Genomic DNA, 16598 nt, shown 5'->3' with positions numbered 1-16598 from the left:
AGAGTCTGCTTCTGTTCGGGAATGCCTCAGCTCCATGCCACCCCCATAGACGCCTTCTGTATCCCTTGTCCCAGTTTTCGTTTCAAACTCTGGGACGGCTTCTGTCACCTCACTTACCAGAGGCTGGGCTCCAAAATTTCTCCAGGTTATTCCCTCCTCCATCACCCACTCTAGCTCTTCAGCTCTGGCCACTGCTTACACTCCTGCCTCTTTTCTTAGGAGGTCTGGGGTTCAGCCTGCAGCCCTAGCCCTCACATCTGCTTAGTTTTATCCTGTGGATTCTCACTGTTCCTAGAATCCATAACTCTATTCCACCTATGGACCACATTCTTTAGAGTCTAGTTTTGGCCCTCTTCTAGGCAGACCTTTTTGGATTTGGTCAAAGTGATGCCAGCATCTTCACACCCCAGATGTTTATGATTTTTTTCTTTCAACTTATTTTTGCCTGCTTTGAGGCATCCTGGCCAAGAGTTCACCTATCTTGCGCAGGACAGACTGTAACTGCTTGGTGGGGGTGGAGGGTAGAGGCCAGGAGTTAAGAGGCCAGGAGGGTAGAGGTAGAGGTAGAGGTAGAGGCCAGGAGTTAAGGCTCCTGCGTTCCCCTAGGGACATTCTGCTTCTATGATCTGTGCTCTGGGAGTACTCCATGAATGGGAACATTCCCACTACAGCGCCCAGCTGGCTCACTAGACTTCTGGACTGGTGGTGAGTAAAGAGGCTTGGTGCTGACCCCTGGTGTCAGTCACCGTAGGGCTGAGCCCCAGGTAGTAGGTGCAAGTGGTGGAGAGGGTCAGTCCTTAGGGTTCCTAGAGTGGTGTAAAAACCAAGCGTATGTGGTTAGAACAAGTAGGAAGAGGGCAGGGTTCCGAGGGCAGAGCAGAGACCTTCACAGGGAGGGGCAAGGCGAGGGAAGCGTAAGCTGAGATGGGTAGAGACAGGGCTCAGGTTATAGCTCATTTACAAAAATCTTAAATTTCTGGTTCTTTTATTTTCAACCTTGACTTGCTGGGCAATGACCTAGCTATGGGACAAAAGCAGTTTTTGTGCTCTTTTTATGAGCCAGGCCCTGCAGGAAGGATCACAGTCGGCAAAACCTCAGGCCCTGCCCAAATCCTTCCCTTGGGTGCTGGAGATCTCCAGCCAATTGACATTCTGGTGCTGAAAGGCCACTTTGGGGTAGGGGTTTGGTAAGGATGGAGTGTCCGGGCCTGTGACCCTTTAAGAAATTTACTTTTTAAAAACAGCCACCTGAGTGGTGGTGTGGGAAGACAGTGGTGGTAGAGAAACGGTGGTCTCTGGGCATGTGCAGAGGGAGCTCTGTGTGAGCCCTCTCCCTTCCTGAGGGATACCTAATTTTACAGCAGCTACACAGGGTCACAGGAGGCCTGCCAAGACCCCTCAGACAGAGGGTCAGGGAGGGAAGTAGCGAAAGGGAAGCTGAGTTGCCCTCTAAAGGGTTGTCACTGTGACCAAAGCCCCCAAGGGAGCTAGGTCACCTCAGGCAAGCAGTGGCTCATCCTCTGCTTCGACTACCCAGACCCCTGGCTCAGCCAGTGGCACCAGAAGCACATCGTCCTCATCCTCTGGGGACAGGACTGTTGTGTGGGGTTCAGGTGGGGTCCGGGTTGGTCCTGGGGGCCGAAGGCTGGGCAGAAGGCGGCCTCGCAGGGCCTGCACCACTCCCGACAGCAGTGATGACTCTGGGGACATGGAGGGCGGTGGCCCTGGGGCCTCAGAGATGGTAGGGAGGGCTGGAGATGTGCTGGTAGATGGGAGGGGAGCCTTGACGGGCAGTGGGGGTGCCTGTTCCCCATCCTGCCCACCTTCCGCCCCACCCTCACGGGCCGGACCTGTGTTGCCATCTAGGGACTCAAGGGGAGCAGCAGAGGGTGTGACCTGGGATCTGGTCTCTGGGTTCCGGGCTGGGGGGTTGGTTCGAGGAAGCAGGCCCCAGCGGCGTAGACGGCGCACCAGGCGGCGCATAGAGCGGCCCCTCTGGCGGCGGCGGGCACCTGAGGCACCCCCTGGAGTCATATCCTGGCGCAAGATCTGTAGCAGAGAACGCAGGTTGCCCAGCACTGAGTTCTGCAAGGAGAGGAGGTAGACATCAGAGTCAGGGAGGTGGGGAGGGCCAGGAGCCTCAAAGAAGAATGGTACAGGCGCAGGGCCACGGAGGCTGGGAAGCGGGAAGTACTGGGCCGGGAGGTCACTTACATCATTAGGGTTCTCCGTAGGGAAGTCCTCTACTGGTGGGATGGCACCCTGGGCAATGAGCTGCCCATAGGAGGGTGGGGCCTGCTGCTGCACAATCTCAGCCTCCATCCGGGACAGGGGCGCGAAGATGCTGGAAGGAATGAGGGCAGCTCAGTCACAGGTGGTGCCGGCCAGAGCAGCCTGTCCTAGCCTGGACACGTCTTTTCCCTCCACACCCAGGCCAAGACCACTGAGCTATGTATGCCCTGGCTTTCCCAAGAGCCATGCGAGGTTCCCCTCCTTCTTGGAGATTGCCTTCAGGATCTAGACCTGTCCTTTCCTCAGAGGAGCACCCCCATCCCCAAGCTGGACAACTCCAGGAGCCAACCCAGAAGCAGGTCACCAGAGCCTGTCCCCAGTGTGGGCACCCTCAGGGTCTTCCCCTCAGCCCCCCGCCCCTGCAGCTGGCTGCACCCTCACTGACCTGTACTCCTGGGTGCGAATGGCATAGAGTTTGCAGGTGCAGCCCAGGGCAATGACCAGTAGCAAGCCGCACACCAGGCTGCCAATGACTGCAGCTGTAATGACCTTGCGTGGCAGGGCATAGGAACAGTCCCACTCATCGCTGCCGTCGGCACAGTCTGGCTGCCCGTCGCACACCCATGTCTCATACACGCACTTCTCATCCCGGCAGCGGAAGTTGCCAGGCTGGCAGTGCCGGCAGCGTCTCTCGTCTGCTCCATCAGCACAGAAAGTCTGGTAGTTGCAGCGGTCAGCAGGCAGGTAGCAGGCTGTGGTGCTGGTTGTGCCGGCAGGCCCACAGGGGAAGTGTCCAGGTGGGCAGCCGGGGCAGTTTTCCTCGTCCGTGCCGTCGGCACAGTCCCATGAGCCATCACAGCGCTGGGCCTCACTGTAGCAGCGCTCACCGAGGCCCTCACTAGCCCCCAGGCCAGTGCCTAAGCCACAGGGCCGATCCCAAGGCAAGCAGTAGCCTCGCACATGGTAGGTGGCGTTGAAGCCCCGACCATGGCTCCAAGCAACTGTGTGGTAGGCCACGATGGCCTGGCCAGACAGCGTCTCCACGGTGACAGACTTGCCATTGCTGAAGTGGGTGAGGCTGCGCAGTAGCCGAGGGGTCTTGGGAGGCCCAGGGCCATCATACACATGTACTGCATCTCCATAGCCCAGGTCCAGGGCCGTGAAGCGCACCGCCAGGCGCCGGCCATCATGGGGGTCCAACAGCCAGAGGCAGGACTGGGGGTGGGAGCCTGAGGCCAGGTGTGAGTATCCAGGGGAAGAGAAGACCCCGTAAAAGTCTTCCAAGGTATGATTGCAGGGTGGGGTGGGGACAGGGGCTGGGGTCAGGTCAGGGAAAGGGTCTGAGCTGCAACCTGCCTCATCAGAGCCATCGCCACAGGCATCGATCCTGTCGCAGCGCTGGGCCAAGGGCACACAGCGGTGGTTCAGGCACTGGAACTCCTCCTCCAGGCACATCAGCCAATCTGCAGAGACATCATGGAGAAGACACCATGAAGCACCAGAGTTGGTAGGATCCTCCTCTCCTCCCTGGGGCTTCTATTATCTGTTCTTCTAGTCCCATGGACAGCATACAGCATACCTTGGCTGTAGGAGAGCAGGAAGCCCTGGCCCACGGGTGCTCTGGCCCCAGCATAGCTGTAGGTGATGGTGACATTGCCCCCAGGCAGCTGCAGAGGGCTGGCTGGTGCCTCACACAGGGAGATCTGTGGCTGGAGAGGGGAGCGCAGGATTAAGCGCTCTGAGCCACAGGCCAGGCGCAGTTTTTGGAACCTAGATGGGTAGAAGAAGGCAGGATGTGAGATATTCGTGACCACCACTGGTTTCTTCCTCTCCCAGTGCCGTCAGGCCCCCTGTACCCCAAGAAGCATAAACCCCTGCTCATCCACAATCCAAACAGCCAAATGAACTCAGCCAAATTCCTTTGTAGTCAATGGCAGTAGTCCTAACAGAGGCTCGTGGAAGCATGGCATTCTGATCCCTCAGGCTCTCCCCAGACTGCCCTCTCCCTTCACCTACTCCTTTCAGGAGAAATTCATGGAGAGTGAACTCTGTGAAGCAAGTAGCCAGGTACTTAACATGGGTCCCAATCTTATGGCTCAAGGTCAGAGGAGACTGAGGAGAGACCTGTACCGTTTAAAACATCTCGGGAGGCTGAGGAAGGTTCTAAGCTAATTAGGAATAGCTTTTGAAGCCCAGGCAAGGATGTGCAGTGGACTGAAGGACTCCTCAGGGCAGCCATATTGGAGCCCAAGGACTGTTTCTAGAGTGACTGCTGTCCTTCAGAGATGACTAGAATCCAAGCTAGATGTCTGCCCCAGCTCACCTCCAATTTACTGTGGCCCAGAATAAGCCAGGTTTTTAGGGAAGACCAGGCCAAATCAAATCCTACTCTTTCCTCTGTTGACAGGAATGGAAATTCCATGAAGAAGTTATTCCTGAAGGCTTTCCCATGGTGGAGAGGGTTAGGGGAGGGAGGGTAATAGGGTCTTGTCCCGTTTCTCACCTGACTGTCACAGTCTGCTCCTTGCTGCCCAGGATGAGCCACGTGCAGTTGGCAGGTGAGCTGCGGCTGTCCCGCAGGGGCCTCTGTAAGGTACCCTGCACTTCCAAGAGCACTGCCGGGGGGTCCTCACAGGCTGGAGAGTGAGGAAGGTAGGGACACTGGTTGAGAGCCCATTACTGTCACAGCCCCTGCCCCCAGGCTTGAGGCTTCTAAGGGTCTGAGCTCTTCAAGAAGGAGCAGAGAAACTGCCCTTCTCCAACCACACATACACACACTTTAAAATCAGTCTTCAGCTGGCCCCCTTCCTTCCCACACTCGTTATAGCTTCACCTTAAGTATCAACACCAGAAACAATCTGAGGTTGGCTTTGTGCCAGCCACTGGACCAAGAGGAGCAGGAAATACTGTCTCTACTATCAGGGAGACTACATTGCAGCTAGGGAGACCAAGCATGGATATTTGGAAAAACAAAATAGTACGTAACTACCAGGTGAGAGCTCACACTGGATGTTTCCCCGTTTGTAAAATAAGGGTGGATGATCTCCACTCTAAAACTACCGTAGGTGCCAGAGGAATTTAGGGAAGAGAGAATCCTTCTCAAGGGTCTTCTCTCACTACCAAACCCTTGGGGCCCCAGGGGCATCCTTTACGCACCAGGATTTGGGAAAATGATCCGGTCTGGATAGGCCACAGCGCCTCCTAGAGGAAGAGCAGGAAAGGACAGGAGAGTTAATCGCCCTTAGTTTTCTTCACCTGAGTAACTCAAGGAGGAAAGGAGCCATCTGGGATTTCCGGGTAGTTTATGGGAAAGGGGCAGTGGAGCAGGGGAGGATGCGGTGTGTGACCTCGAAGGAAGCCACAGCAGCACGGCCGATGGGGTAGGCACGCCGATCTAGGGAAGCCTGAAGGAGGATGAGGGCTGAGGGGAGTGGCTCGAAGCTTCCCGGAGGTTGGGGAGGGAGCTTCGGATGCGGCGGCAGGCGCTGGGGGGCACCGCCAGGCAGGGGAGGTGGGGGACGGCAAAAGAGAGCGCGCGGACTCTGACAGCCCCAGGGGCGGGGTGCCGGGTTAGTAGTCTTGTTTCGGTTTCTCACCTAGGAGGAGGAGGAGGAGAGTGGTGGGCAGCATCCTGAGTCGTCCGGGGGTGCAGGAAGAGTCCCGGAGCTTCAGTCGTCTATCCAGTGGGAAGGCGGCGCCGCTCCGAGCGTCCAGGCTCCCCACTGCCGCTTCCCCGAGGGGGCTGCATGGCCCGGGCTCCCCCACGGGTGCTCTGGATGCCAGGGCTGGGGGCGGGGAGGCGGCGGCCGTCCGGGAGCAGGGGCGGTGCCTCTCGCCAACTTCGGAGTTGTTTTCCTCCCCGCCGCCGCCGCCGCCGCCGCGCTCTCTGCCGCGCTCTATCCCGAGGCCGGCTTCGAAGCCCCAGGAATCGGTTCGAGGCCCGGCGCTGGAGCGCGCCCTCGCCTAGAGCCCGTCCGCAGGCCGCGAGAGCCCCTGTGCAGGCCCGGCCGCCACCTGCCGGGGCTTGAAGCCACTTCCTCTTCGAGCCAAACTTTGCCGACGGTCAGCCCCCAGGGCCGGCCCGGGCGCGGCTCAACTTCTCCTGCGCGTCCAGCCGGCGGGACGCGGCGGGGGAGCGGGGGAGGGGGATAGGAGGCTCGGCCCAGCTCCCCGGCCCTCGCCCGGGCGGTACCCCGGCCAGCCCAGGGGTTGGAAGAGCCGGGCGGAGGGAGAGGGCGGGTGACGAGCCTGGCCCCACCCCTGCCAATCAGCGCTCTCGCCCCGCCCACCCTCTCTCCTTAACCCCTTTCCGGCCCTGCCGGGACCCGTCAGACCCGCCCTCGGCTAGGCTGTCCGCCTCCACTTTGAATTCGGCTTTGTTCGGTCTCTTCCGTGACACGTTTGTTAACAGGACTCGTTGGCCAGAGGACAACTGCTTATTCCGTAACTGTCTTGTCTTTCCTTTGGACCCTTAAACTCTCAGTACTTTTCTTGTCTTTCCTTTGGACCCTTAAACTCTCAGTACTTTTCTTGTCCCAGTGTCTGAGATCAGGCAGCACTTTTTGTCGTGAGCCTCTATTATAGCAATTACCACACGGTGTTATAACTATTTGTTTACTCCTCTTTCCCGCCCCCGCCCCGCCCCGCCCCTGCCCCGCCCCGCCCCTTCTCTAGAAACTGAAACTTCCTGTAGGTTGGGGCCTAGAATGTTTACCTTTGCACCCACGGGGTTTCTCTCCTACTAAGACACAGTAAGAACCCAATATATGGTAAATAAACGAATAAATGTGCCTTCGCCACTTGCTGGCTCTGTGACCTTGAGAAAATCACTTAACCTCTCTGCTTCTCATTTGTGAAGCAGAGTTAATAGTGCAACTCCCTTTTAAGGTTGTCATGAACATTTAGGGCGTTAATGCACAATGAGCATCTAGGAAGTGCTCTGTAGTTCAGAACAATTATGATTAGTCACAGAAGATATTTCTTATTTATGTGGGCTGTTATTCCTGTGGCACTGATAGGTAATATTAATAAACAACAACAATAGCAAATACTTTTTGAGCTTTTTTCACACTTCAGGCACAGATCTAAGCACTTTTCATGTATTTGCTCTTTTAATCCTCACAATCTTGGGAAGTAGAAACTATGATTACTCCCATTTTACAGATAAGGAAACTCAAGCACAGGTTAAGTATTTTGCCTGAGATCACGGATCTAGTAAATGATGAAACAAGGCCTTGAGCCTAGGCAATTTGGCTCTGGAGAGAGTGTACATTTGGATCCTTACTACTCTCTGCTCTCTACAAATGGTACGAAACAGTTTTCTGTCCATGACATTTGTTGTTGGCATCAGTTTTGATATTTTCAAAACTGGAGCCACAGCAGGCTTGGCCATAAAAAGGCCCTTCTTCCACTTGGACCTTGGTCCCTTGGTCTCTCTGCTGTGCCCTCTGCTGTACTCCCTCTGTGTGCAGCCTTTGGGATTAATGAGGAGTGAAATAGAAGCCTGAGTGTGAAAAAAGGATGTTGAGCAAAGGAAAGGAAGGCAAAGAGGTGGGAAAAATTAAAAATATTTAAGTTCTAAAAGTGATCTTGGAGGTTTTAGTTAATTGCTGGCTTTGTTTTCTATGCTTGGTAGATGCCTTGAACTTCAAGGAGCATACTGCCTACTTGGAAAGAGAGGTCAGATACACAAATGAAAGAATCCAGACAGCCATGGGGAGTATCCATGTATGTGTACACACACACACACACACACACACACACACACACACACACAGTGGAGTATTACTTGGCAATCAAAAAGAATGAAATCTTGCCATTTGCAACTACGTGGATGGAATTAGAGGGTATTATGCTAAGTGAAATTAGAGAAAGACAAATATCATATGACTTCACTCATATGAGCACTTTAAGATACAAAACAGATGAATATAAGGGAAAGGAAGCAAAAATAATATAAAAACAGGGAGGGAGGCAAAACATAAGAGACTCTTAAATGTGGAGAACAAAAAGAGGGTTACTGGATTGGTAAGGGGCATTAGGGAATCTACTCCTGAAATCATTGTTGCACTACATGCTAACTTGGATGTAAATTAAAAAAAAAAAAAAATTAAAAAAATGAGTTTATACTCCAATTAGTCCAGTGAATTTAAGTGTCCAGGTCCATATAAGTCACATCCTAGGGGCACCTGGGTGGCTCAGTCAGTTGAGCATCTGACTTTGGCTCAGGTCATGATCTCGTGGTTTATGAGCTCGAGCCTCGCGTTGGGCTCTGTGCTGACAGCTCGGAGCCTGGAGCCTGCTTCCAATTCTGTCTCCCTCTCTCTCTCTGCCCCTTCCCTGCTCATGCTCTGTCTCTCTCTCTCTCTCAAAAATAAATAAACATTAATTTAAAAAATTTAATTTAAATCACATCCTAGAGCATTAAGTACATTTAGGAATGGGCCTATGATGTTCTTGGAAATCTTTGAGGAATTATGAAAGGTAGTGGAAGTAGTGCAGAACAGGCAGATGTTTGGTTTTCAAAATGGTAATATCCAACTTTTATAGAGTACTCACCTCTAGGAGGCACTGCTCTAAGCATTTCACATGTATTATCTCATTTAATCCTCACCACACCTCTAGGAAGTAGGTGTTATTTTTGTCCTCCTTTTGTAATTGAGGAAACTGGGTCATAGGTAGGTTAGATAACTTGCTCAAGATGAAACTGCTAGCACATGCAGGAGCCAAGTTGCTATGGTATGAATGTTTGTGTCCCCTGTCCCCTAAATTCATATGTTGATTTCATAACCCCCAAAGATGATAATATTAAAAGGTGGGCCTTTGGGCGATGTTAAGCCCATGCGATGGCGCCCTCAATGGGACTAGTGCCTTATAAAAGAGGCCCCAGAGAGATCCCTCCCTGTCTACTATGAGAGGACACAGTAAGAAAATGTGGTGGTGAACAAAAAAGAGGGCCCTCACCAGAAGGTGACCATGCTGGTACCTTGATCTTGGGCTTCTCAGCTGCTAGAACTATGAGCAGTAAATCTGCCCAATTGGTGGTATTTTCTTGTAGCAGATGGGCTAAGACAGAGAGTTGACACCGAGAAGTTGGGGTGCTGCTAAAACAAATACCTAAAAATGTAGAAGTGGCTTTAGAACTGGGGCAGAGGCCAGAGATGCATGCTAGAAAAAGCAACATTGTTGCAAACAGACTGTTAAGATGGTTCTTGGGAAGGCTCAGCAGGAGAGAGCTGTATAGATCTCAATCTCTTTAAATTACCTAAGTGGTAAGGAACAGAATATGGATAGAAATATGGAGGGTAAAAGTCACCCTGACTAGGTCCCAGACAGAGATGAGGGACATGTTAATTGGAAACTGGAGGAAAAAAGAGATCCTTGATATAAAGTGACACAGAGCTTGGCTGAATTGTGTTTGTATCCTGGTGGTTGGTGGAAAGTAAAACTTGAGAGTGATATTTGGGGCTCAAATTGGATATTTGGGGCTCAAATGTGGGGCTCAGGCTCACAACCCCAAGATCAAGAGTCGCATGCTCTGCGGACTGAGCCAGCCAGGTGACCCAGCTGGCTGAAGAAATTTCTATGCAAAGTGTTGAGGAAGCAGCCTGGTTTCCCTTGAATACTTATAGTAAAATGCAAGCAGAGAGAAATTATTTAAAGGTGGAATTGGTTTGTTTTGTTTTGTTTTTAATTTTAAACATTCATTTTTGAGAGACAGAGAGACACAAAGCATGAGTGGGGGAGGGGCAGAGAGAGAGGGAGACGACTCTGAAGCAGGCTCCAGGCTCTGAACTGTCAGCACAGAGCCTGATGCTGGGCTCAAACCCACGAATTGTGAGATCATGACCTGAGCTGAAGTCGGACTCTTAATCAGCTGAGCCACCCAAGCACCCCTAAAAGTGGTATTGTTAATCAAAAAGGATGCAGAACCAAAAATTTGGAAAATTCTTATCACGATCTAATATTCTATATATCTTACTCATTTATCATGTTTATTGCCTGTTCCTCCCACAAGAATGTAAGTGCCATGGGCAGGGATCTATTTGTCTCCTGGTGTATCCCCAGTGCCAAAAATAATATCTGGCACAAAGTAGGTATTCAATAAATGTTTACTGAATGAATAAATCGATGATTGCCAGTCATAGGCATCACATAGTTGATGTCTTTTAATTCGCTCAACTACCCTTACAGTTATTAGCCCCATTTTACCTTATTTTTATTATTTTTACTTTTTAGCCACATTAAAAAAATTTTTAATGTTTTTATTTATTTTTGAGAGAGAGAGAGAGGGAGTGTGCACAAACGGAGTGGGGGCAGAGAGAGGGAAGCACCGAATCAGAAGCAGGGTCCAGGCTATGAGCTGTCAGCACACAGCTCAATGTGGGGCTCGAACCCTTGAACTGCGAGATTATGACCTGAACCGAAGTTGGCTTTTAACCCACTGAGCCACCCAGGTGCCCCTTTTTTAGCCCCATTTTAACGATGAGGAAATTGAAGCTCAAGAACATTACATCACTTGGGGCCACCCAACTAGTAAGTTGTGAAGACTGGATTCAAACTTGGGTTGTGTAACTCCAGAGCCCTTGTTACTGCCTCTCTATGTGCTGGAAGCTGTTTTAAAAGACTAATACAATGGGGGTGGCTGGCTGGCTCAGTAGGTGGAGGACGCAGCTCTTGACCTCCAGGTTGTGAGTTCAAGCCCCACGTTGAGTGTGGACATTACCTTAAAATAAAATCTTAAAAAAAAAAAGAGAAAGATTGATATAATGAATCAATCTATAGGAGGGTGTTAGGAATGATGAGGAGTCTCTAAGCCATGTCATATGATAAGCTGTTTAAGGAACTAGAAAGGCTTTTTGCCTAAAGGAAAGCTTAACTTGAGTGAGGGTTTGAATATATGAGAACTAGATCCAAATATGTGAAGAGCTATAGCATGGAACAAGAATTTGTTTGTTCTGAACAGTCGGAAGGGCAGAGGCAGGAATTAACAGAGCAAATAAAGTCAGTGTATTCCCTGCTTTTGAGGTACAGAAGCTGATGGTACAGGTAGGGTTGGTGCTGAGGGACAGATGTCCTGGGACTTCAGGGTTCCTTGGCAATGCTGTGATTCATGAATTTCAGGATGGCATAACTTCCCAGAAAACGAGGCCAAAGAAGCTTCTAGAAACAAATTATGTTCGATGCTAACATGAAGCCAAGACAGTGAAAACACAGAAAAGGCCTGGGCTGTGAAGAAAGAGGTCAGGAGGGCCCTTTAAGGAGAAGTTTCAGCACTCAGTTTAGCAGCACATATGCTACAACTGGAACCATACAGAGAATATTACATGGCTCCTGTATAAAGATGACACACGGATTCATGCAGCATTCTGTATTTTTATTGTACACATAAAACTAATAGAACAATGTATGCTCATTAAACTTCAATTTTTTTTTAATGCTCATTTTGTTTTTTAAAGTTTGTTTTATTTTGAGAGTAAGAGAGAGAGAGTGTGAGCAAGCAGGGGAGGGGCAGAGAGAGGGAGAGAGAGAATCCAAAGCAGGCTCTGCAGTGTCCACACAGGGCTCAAATTCATGAACTGAACCATGAGATCATGACCTGAGCTGAAGTCAGGTGCTTAACCGACTAAGCTACCCAGGCGCCCCTAAACTTCAATTTTTTTTTTTCTTTTAAAGGAGAAGTTGCACTAAATGCCTGGGTTAGGCCACCTTCCCAGTTGGGTTAAAAAGAAATGACAGGTGAGGCGCCTGACTGGCTCAGTCAGAAGAACATGCCACTCTTGATCTTGGAGGTCATGAGATCGAACCCCATGTTGGGTAGAGATTACTTAAATGAATCATAAAAAAAAAAAAAAAAACTTTGAAAAGGGGTGCCTAGGTGGCTCAGTCGGTTAAGCGTCCAACTCTCTATTTTGGCTCAGGTCATGATCTCAAGGTTCATGAGTTTGAGCCCCAAGTCCACACTGACACTTCAGAGCCTGCTTGGGATTTGGGATTCTCTCTCTCTGCCCCTCCCCCATGCTCACTCTCTCAAAATAAATATATAAACTTAAAAAAAAAAAACTAAAAAAAAAAAAAAAGACTGGTGAAGGAATGCAGACAGCTGTTGAAAAACCTTGGCTTGACAGAAAAGGGGGATATGAAGGAAATCATTCAAGACTGCAGCAGTATCCAGGAGAGAGCTTTTCAAGATGTGGAAACTTCTGTGTCTGAAGGGAGTGGGGATTAAAGATCCTGCCATATGGTTATAGGAGCAAGTTTCCTTGTGCTTTGGAAAGAATGAGATGCTAGTTTGGAGACACATCTCAGAGGTTTGAGAGGAACCTCAATCATGTCCATTTTGGGGATGTCTGGTATATTACAAAATTAAATACTAAGATAAATGGTTTTAAAAAAAAGATAGATGGTTTTAGGAGTACCTGGGTAGCTCAGTCGGTTGAGCATCTGACTTCAGCTCAGGTCATAATCTCGCGGGTGAATTTGAGCCCCACATCAGGCTCACTGCTGTCAACCTGTCAGCACAGAGCCTGCTTTGGATCCCCTGTCCCCCTCTCTCTGCCTCTCCCTCACTTGCACTCTCTTAAAAATAAATGTTAAAAAAAGACAGATGGTTTTGAAAATACTTAGTATATTTTATTTATTTATTAAGATTTTATTTTTTAAGTAATCTCTACACTCAACATGGGGCTTGAATTTACAACCCTCAGATCAAGAGTCCAGTCTCTAGTGACTGAGCTAGGCAGCTGCCCCAATATTTAATGTATTTTAAATATTTCTATTTAACAATTTTTTATTTATTTATTTTTTTAGTTTATTTACTTTGAGAGAGAGTAAGAGACACAAAGCACAAACTGGGCACAGAGAGAGGAAAAGAGAGAGAATCCCAAGCAGGCCCAGTACTGCCAGCATGGAGCCTAACTGAGTCATGTCAGACGCCTAACCGACTGAGCCACCCAGGTGCCCCAACAAATGAAAACTCTTAGCACAAACAAAGCAATAATACAGTGATAGTCACCAAATGCCTACAGGCATTCATATATTTATATTTTATTTTATTTAAGGCATTAAAAAATGTTATTTGGTTATTCAGAGAGAGAGAAAGCAAGAATCCCAAGCAGGCTCTGCTCTGTCAGTGCAGAGCCCATCTGGGGGGGCGGGGGTGGGGGAGGCATCTCATCAACCCTGGGATCATGGCCTCAGCAGAAATCAAGAGTCGGAAGCTTAACCCACTGAACCACCCACGTGTCCCCAAGACATATTTTTTACGTTCAAAATTGAAGAGCCTTATAAATGTGAGACTGGGATTAAAGGCTCCTCCTGACCTTGGGATGAGGTTAGGAGGATGGGTGCAGGTTACAGGCACCCCAAGAGGCGTGTGGGCATGATTACCAAAGGGCCCAGAGAAGTGACACAGAAATGCCCACTCTTGGATAAAGGAATCACAGAGGCCGGCTTGCCTTGGCCCAAAGGAGTTGGGTCAAAGTATTCTGAGGTTTGAGCCTGGGAGACAGGCATCGGTGTTTGAGGCATCCACGGAGGGCAGCGTGCCAACTCGGAGTAGCTCCTAGAGGGCACCGAAGTGCCCCCTTACTTCCTCCTGCACCCCTTTCACTCCACCCCCTCTTCCTTCCCGGAGTTATTTGAGGGCTGCCCCCCCCCCCCCCGCCTCGCACAGGGACAGCTGAGGGAAACTCTGACTTCTTCCTCTCTGCAGCTGCAAGACTAAGGCCTGTCATCCTGTTGCACCCATAGTCCCACCCCTTTAAGTACAGGTGGCCTGGGTGGAAACGTGGAAAGGGGGAAGGAACGGGCTGGCAGTATCCTTGGCCCTTGTCGGGGGTGTGGGGCTGGGGGATGGTAGCTAGGCCCCCGCGGGTCTCAGGCGTGGTTTGCAGTGCCAACACCCAGCACAAGGGGGCGCTATCGCCCCACAAACCCTACCTGGCAGGTCTCTGCAGTGGAGGGGGTGTGGCCAACCGGAGAATGGGATGGGTGTTTTTCTGGGCCCCTTGTCCAGCTTTCCTCCACTCAGAATTTATAAGCAGTTTTGTGCAGGCAAGTAGTAGTGGGCTCTGGAGCACAGGCCGGTAGAGACTTTGGGGCACAATTGGCATGGATAATAGAGAGCGGTAGGGAAGAGAGACTTTGTGTGGACCCTTCAGGTCAGGGTCCCGATGCAGGCCGGACTGAGGATACAGTCCCAGGAATTGGTGTTTCCAGGGGCTCCTGGTGGCTCAGTCGGAAAAGCATGCAACTCTGGATCTTAGGGTCTTGAATTCAAGCCTCATGTTGGGTGTAGGGATTACTTAAATAAATAAAATTAAAAGAAAAAAAAATAATTCTATTTCCAGAAGAGCTGGGTTAACCCAGCCCAATACTGACCACCCCCAGATTGAAGTCAGGCTGTGAGGGACTCATGAGGAATCCGTAGAGACAAAGTAATTGTTTTGGAGTTGTGAATCCATTACCTTGATGTATTTTTCTTTCTTTTTTTTTTTTTTTTTTTTTAACTTTCCAAAGAATGAGGGGAAATATATGGTAAAGTTCATAAAATGTAGTAAACTTAAACCTACAAAACAAACAAACAAACCTACAGCTCAATGACTTTGTAAGTTGTGTAACATAATACTTGTATAGATGTGTCTAGAGTGCTTACAGATTCACAGCTAGAGCCATTTACTTGTGTATAGGCACAACTTTCGTTGGCAATTTAAGCCAACAAACTTTTATTAGGGGGTGCTGGGTGCCTAGCACCCTCCTACTCCTTTGTAAGGAAGTGAGGACCGAACATGTTTGTCAGGTGGCTGTGATGGGGTCGGTATTATTATGAATCATAGTCATTCCCTGACCGAACTATCCCATCAGTGTCTTGGAGGGCGACGGCAGGCTGTGTGATCTACTTGGAGTGGCCATATTTTTGGAATCCAAAGTGGGATGAACTGTCTGCCATGTCTGAATATACTAACTCACAGAACTTTGGGAAGATATTATTGGATCCAGGATATACGGTCAGGGCGGCCACACTCCTAGCACAGAGCCAGACACTGAGTGGCCAAGGAGAGCATTTTTGGGAATTAGTTTTGCTCTCTGGCCTGGTGCTACATGTCTCTGGAAGCTGAGCAAAGGGTGACGTCTTTGACCACAGGCTGGATCAAAATGAGCTGGAGCTTGTCGCGTGTGTGTGAATCCGCTAGGCCTTCGGAGGCATCAGTCTTTTCCCCTCCTTTGTGGTCATCCTGGCCTTGCCCCACCCAGAGCCTATCCTGCCCTAAATCGGGGAAGTGGCCCTATCGGGAAGTGAAGTGTGTGAGCAGGATGTGACCCAATGGTGAGGCAGCTCCCAGACCTGGTCTGGTCCCTGAGTCAATGAGCTACTTCAGGCACTCAAAGGAAGTCCTTCCGCCAATTCACTGCAGTGTAGACACCTCTTCTGTACCCTCTACTGCCCCTCCCCATCCAGGTGTGGGTCTTTGGGGGGCAGGAAGCTGGCCTCCTCCTCCTCTAAGCCACAAAGGGCACATTGGAGAAATAAGGCACTCTGGGGAAAGGGGGGAGCTGCTTCGGCATAGAGGCAGTGGAAGTTGCTCCCTTGGGATGTGGTGACAGCTCTACCCTCAGGTGCCCGATCCTGCTGTAGAGCCCCTGGGTCCACAACTGGTGAGGGACAGAGGAAGACAGAGGGGGCTGGGTCTGGCTGGGGAAGGCTGGCCTGGAAGGCACTCAGCCTTCGGCCGTGGGCCAGGGTGGAAAGTATGTGTGTGAGCTCATTTGGAAGGTGGCTTCTGGCCAGTCAGGCCTGCCTCCTTTCCAGGCCCCCATTGCCCAGCCCCCTTGAAGGCTGCCTCTGGGTCTCTCTGGTCTCCCAAAACTGTCTGAGGGAGTGAAGCAGAAACCCCCAGTTTAGGTGTACAGGAATTGGTCTCCTAAAGGAGGTGAATTCAGATTTGGGGGGTGGGTAAGAAAGGGGTACAGGGACTGCAGGACGATGGAGCAGCCTTGACTGGGGTTTCCCTGGGGACTCGGGGAATGGGAACTGTCCTCCCGGAGCCCTTGCCACGGCTGCTCACCACCACCATCCCTCCCCTAGCTGCTGCCATGCATCCCGCTCAGTCCCTCTGGCTTCTGAGTCCTTCCTGCTTCTTCCTTCCTTCCCTCAGAGTACCTGTTTCTGTCCCCCAAGAGGGAGGTGGTTACAGGCAAAGTGGATTCCTGAGGAACAGCCCTATTCCCCATGCCAATGCTGCCATCCAGAAGAATAGGCACGCACACACATGCTGTCAGATCTCTAGAACACACACTACCACACAGACACCCAGCCACATGGGGTCCACCCTGGAAGGGACACCCAGAGAATGGTCAGAATCTAC

General features: G+C 50.7%; 1 protein-coding gene and 1 non-coding gene across 2 annotated transcripts; one reads left to right on the top strand and one right to left on the bottom strand.

Annotated features, from left to right (window-relative positions):
- Positions 1-968: 968 nt before the first annotated feature.
- LRP10 (LDL receptor related protein 10) lies at positions 969-6469 on the bottom strand. Its single transcript, XM_060619186.3, has 7 exons — positions 5829-6469; positions 5389-5433; positions 4736-4868; positions 3812-4002; positions 2678-3695; positions 2215-2344; positions 969-2085 (listed from the first exon to the last, which is right to left on the bottom strand). Exons 1-7 carry the CDS (start codon positions 5860-5862, stop codon positions 1498-1500), a joined length of 2139 nt encoding a protein of 712 aa, XP_060475169.1. The 5' UTR covers positions 5863-6469; the 3' UTR covers positions 969-1497.
- Positions 6470-11504: 5035 nt separating this feature from the next.
- LOC132670519 (U6 spliceosomal RNA) lies at positions 11505-11610 on the top strand. Its single transcript, XR_009606755.1, has one exon. It is a non-coding gene; the product is annotated as a U6 spliceosomal RNA (small nuclear RNA).
- Positions 11611-16598: the final 4988 nt, after the last annotated feature.

This window comes from Panthera onca, chromosome B3 (assembly GCF_046562875.1).
Source record: "Panthera onca isolate mPanOnc1 chromosome B3, mPanOnc1 haplotype 2, whole genome shotgun sequence".
NCBI classification, from domain to species: Eukaryota; Metazoa; Chordata; class Mammalia; order Carnivora; family Felidae; genus Panthera; species Panthera onca.
The sequence above is the reverse complement of the archived record's forward strand: the minus strand, read 5'-3'. Positions and strand labels throughout refer to the sequence as shown.

What these genes read in the sequence shown, in the direction of transcription:
- LRP10 (XM_060619186.3), bottom strand. Translation starts at nt 5,862, where the DNA reads ATGCTGCCCACCACTCTCCTCCTCCTCCTCCTAG. An exon ending in TCTCCTCCTCCTCCTCCTAG is followed by an intron (nt 5,434 to 5,828) that starts GTGAGAAACCGA and finishes CTCTTCCTCTAG; the next exon opens with GAGGCGCTGTGGCCTATCCA. An exon ending in ATTCGCACCCAGGAGTACAG is followed by an intron (nt 2,345 to 2,677) that starts GTCAGTGAGGGT and finishes CATTCCTTCCAG; the next exon opens with CATCTTCGCGCCCCTGTCCC.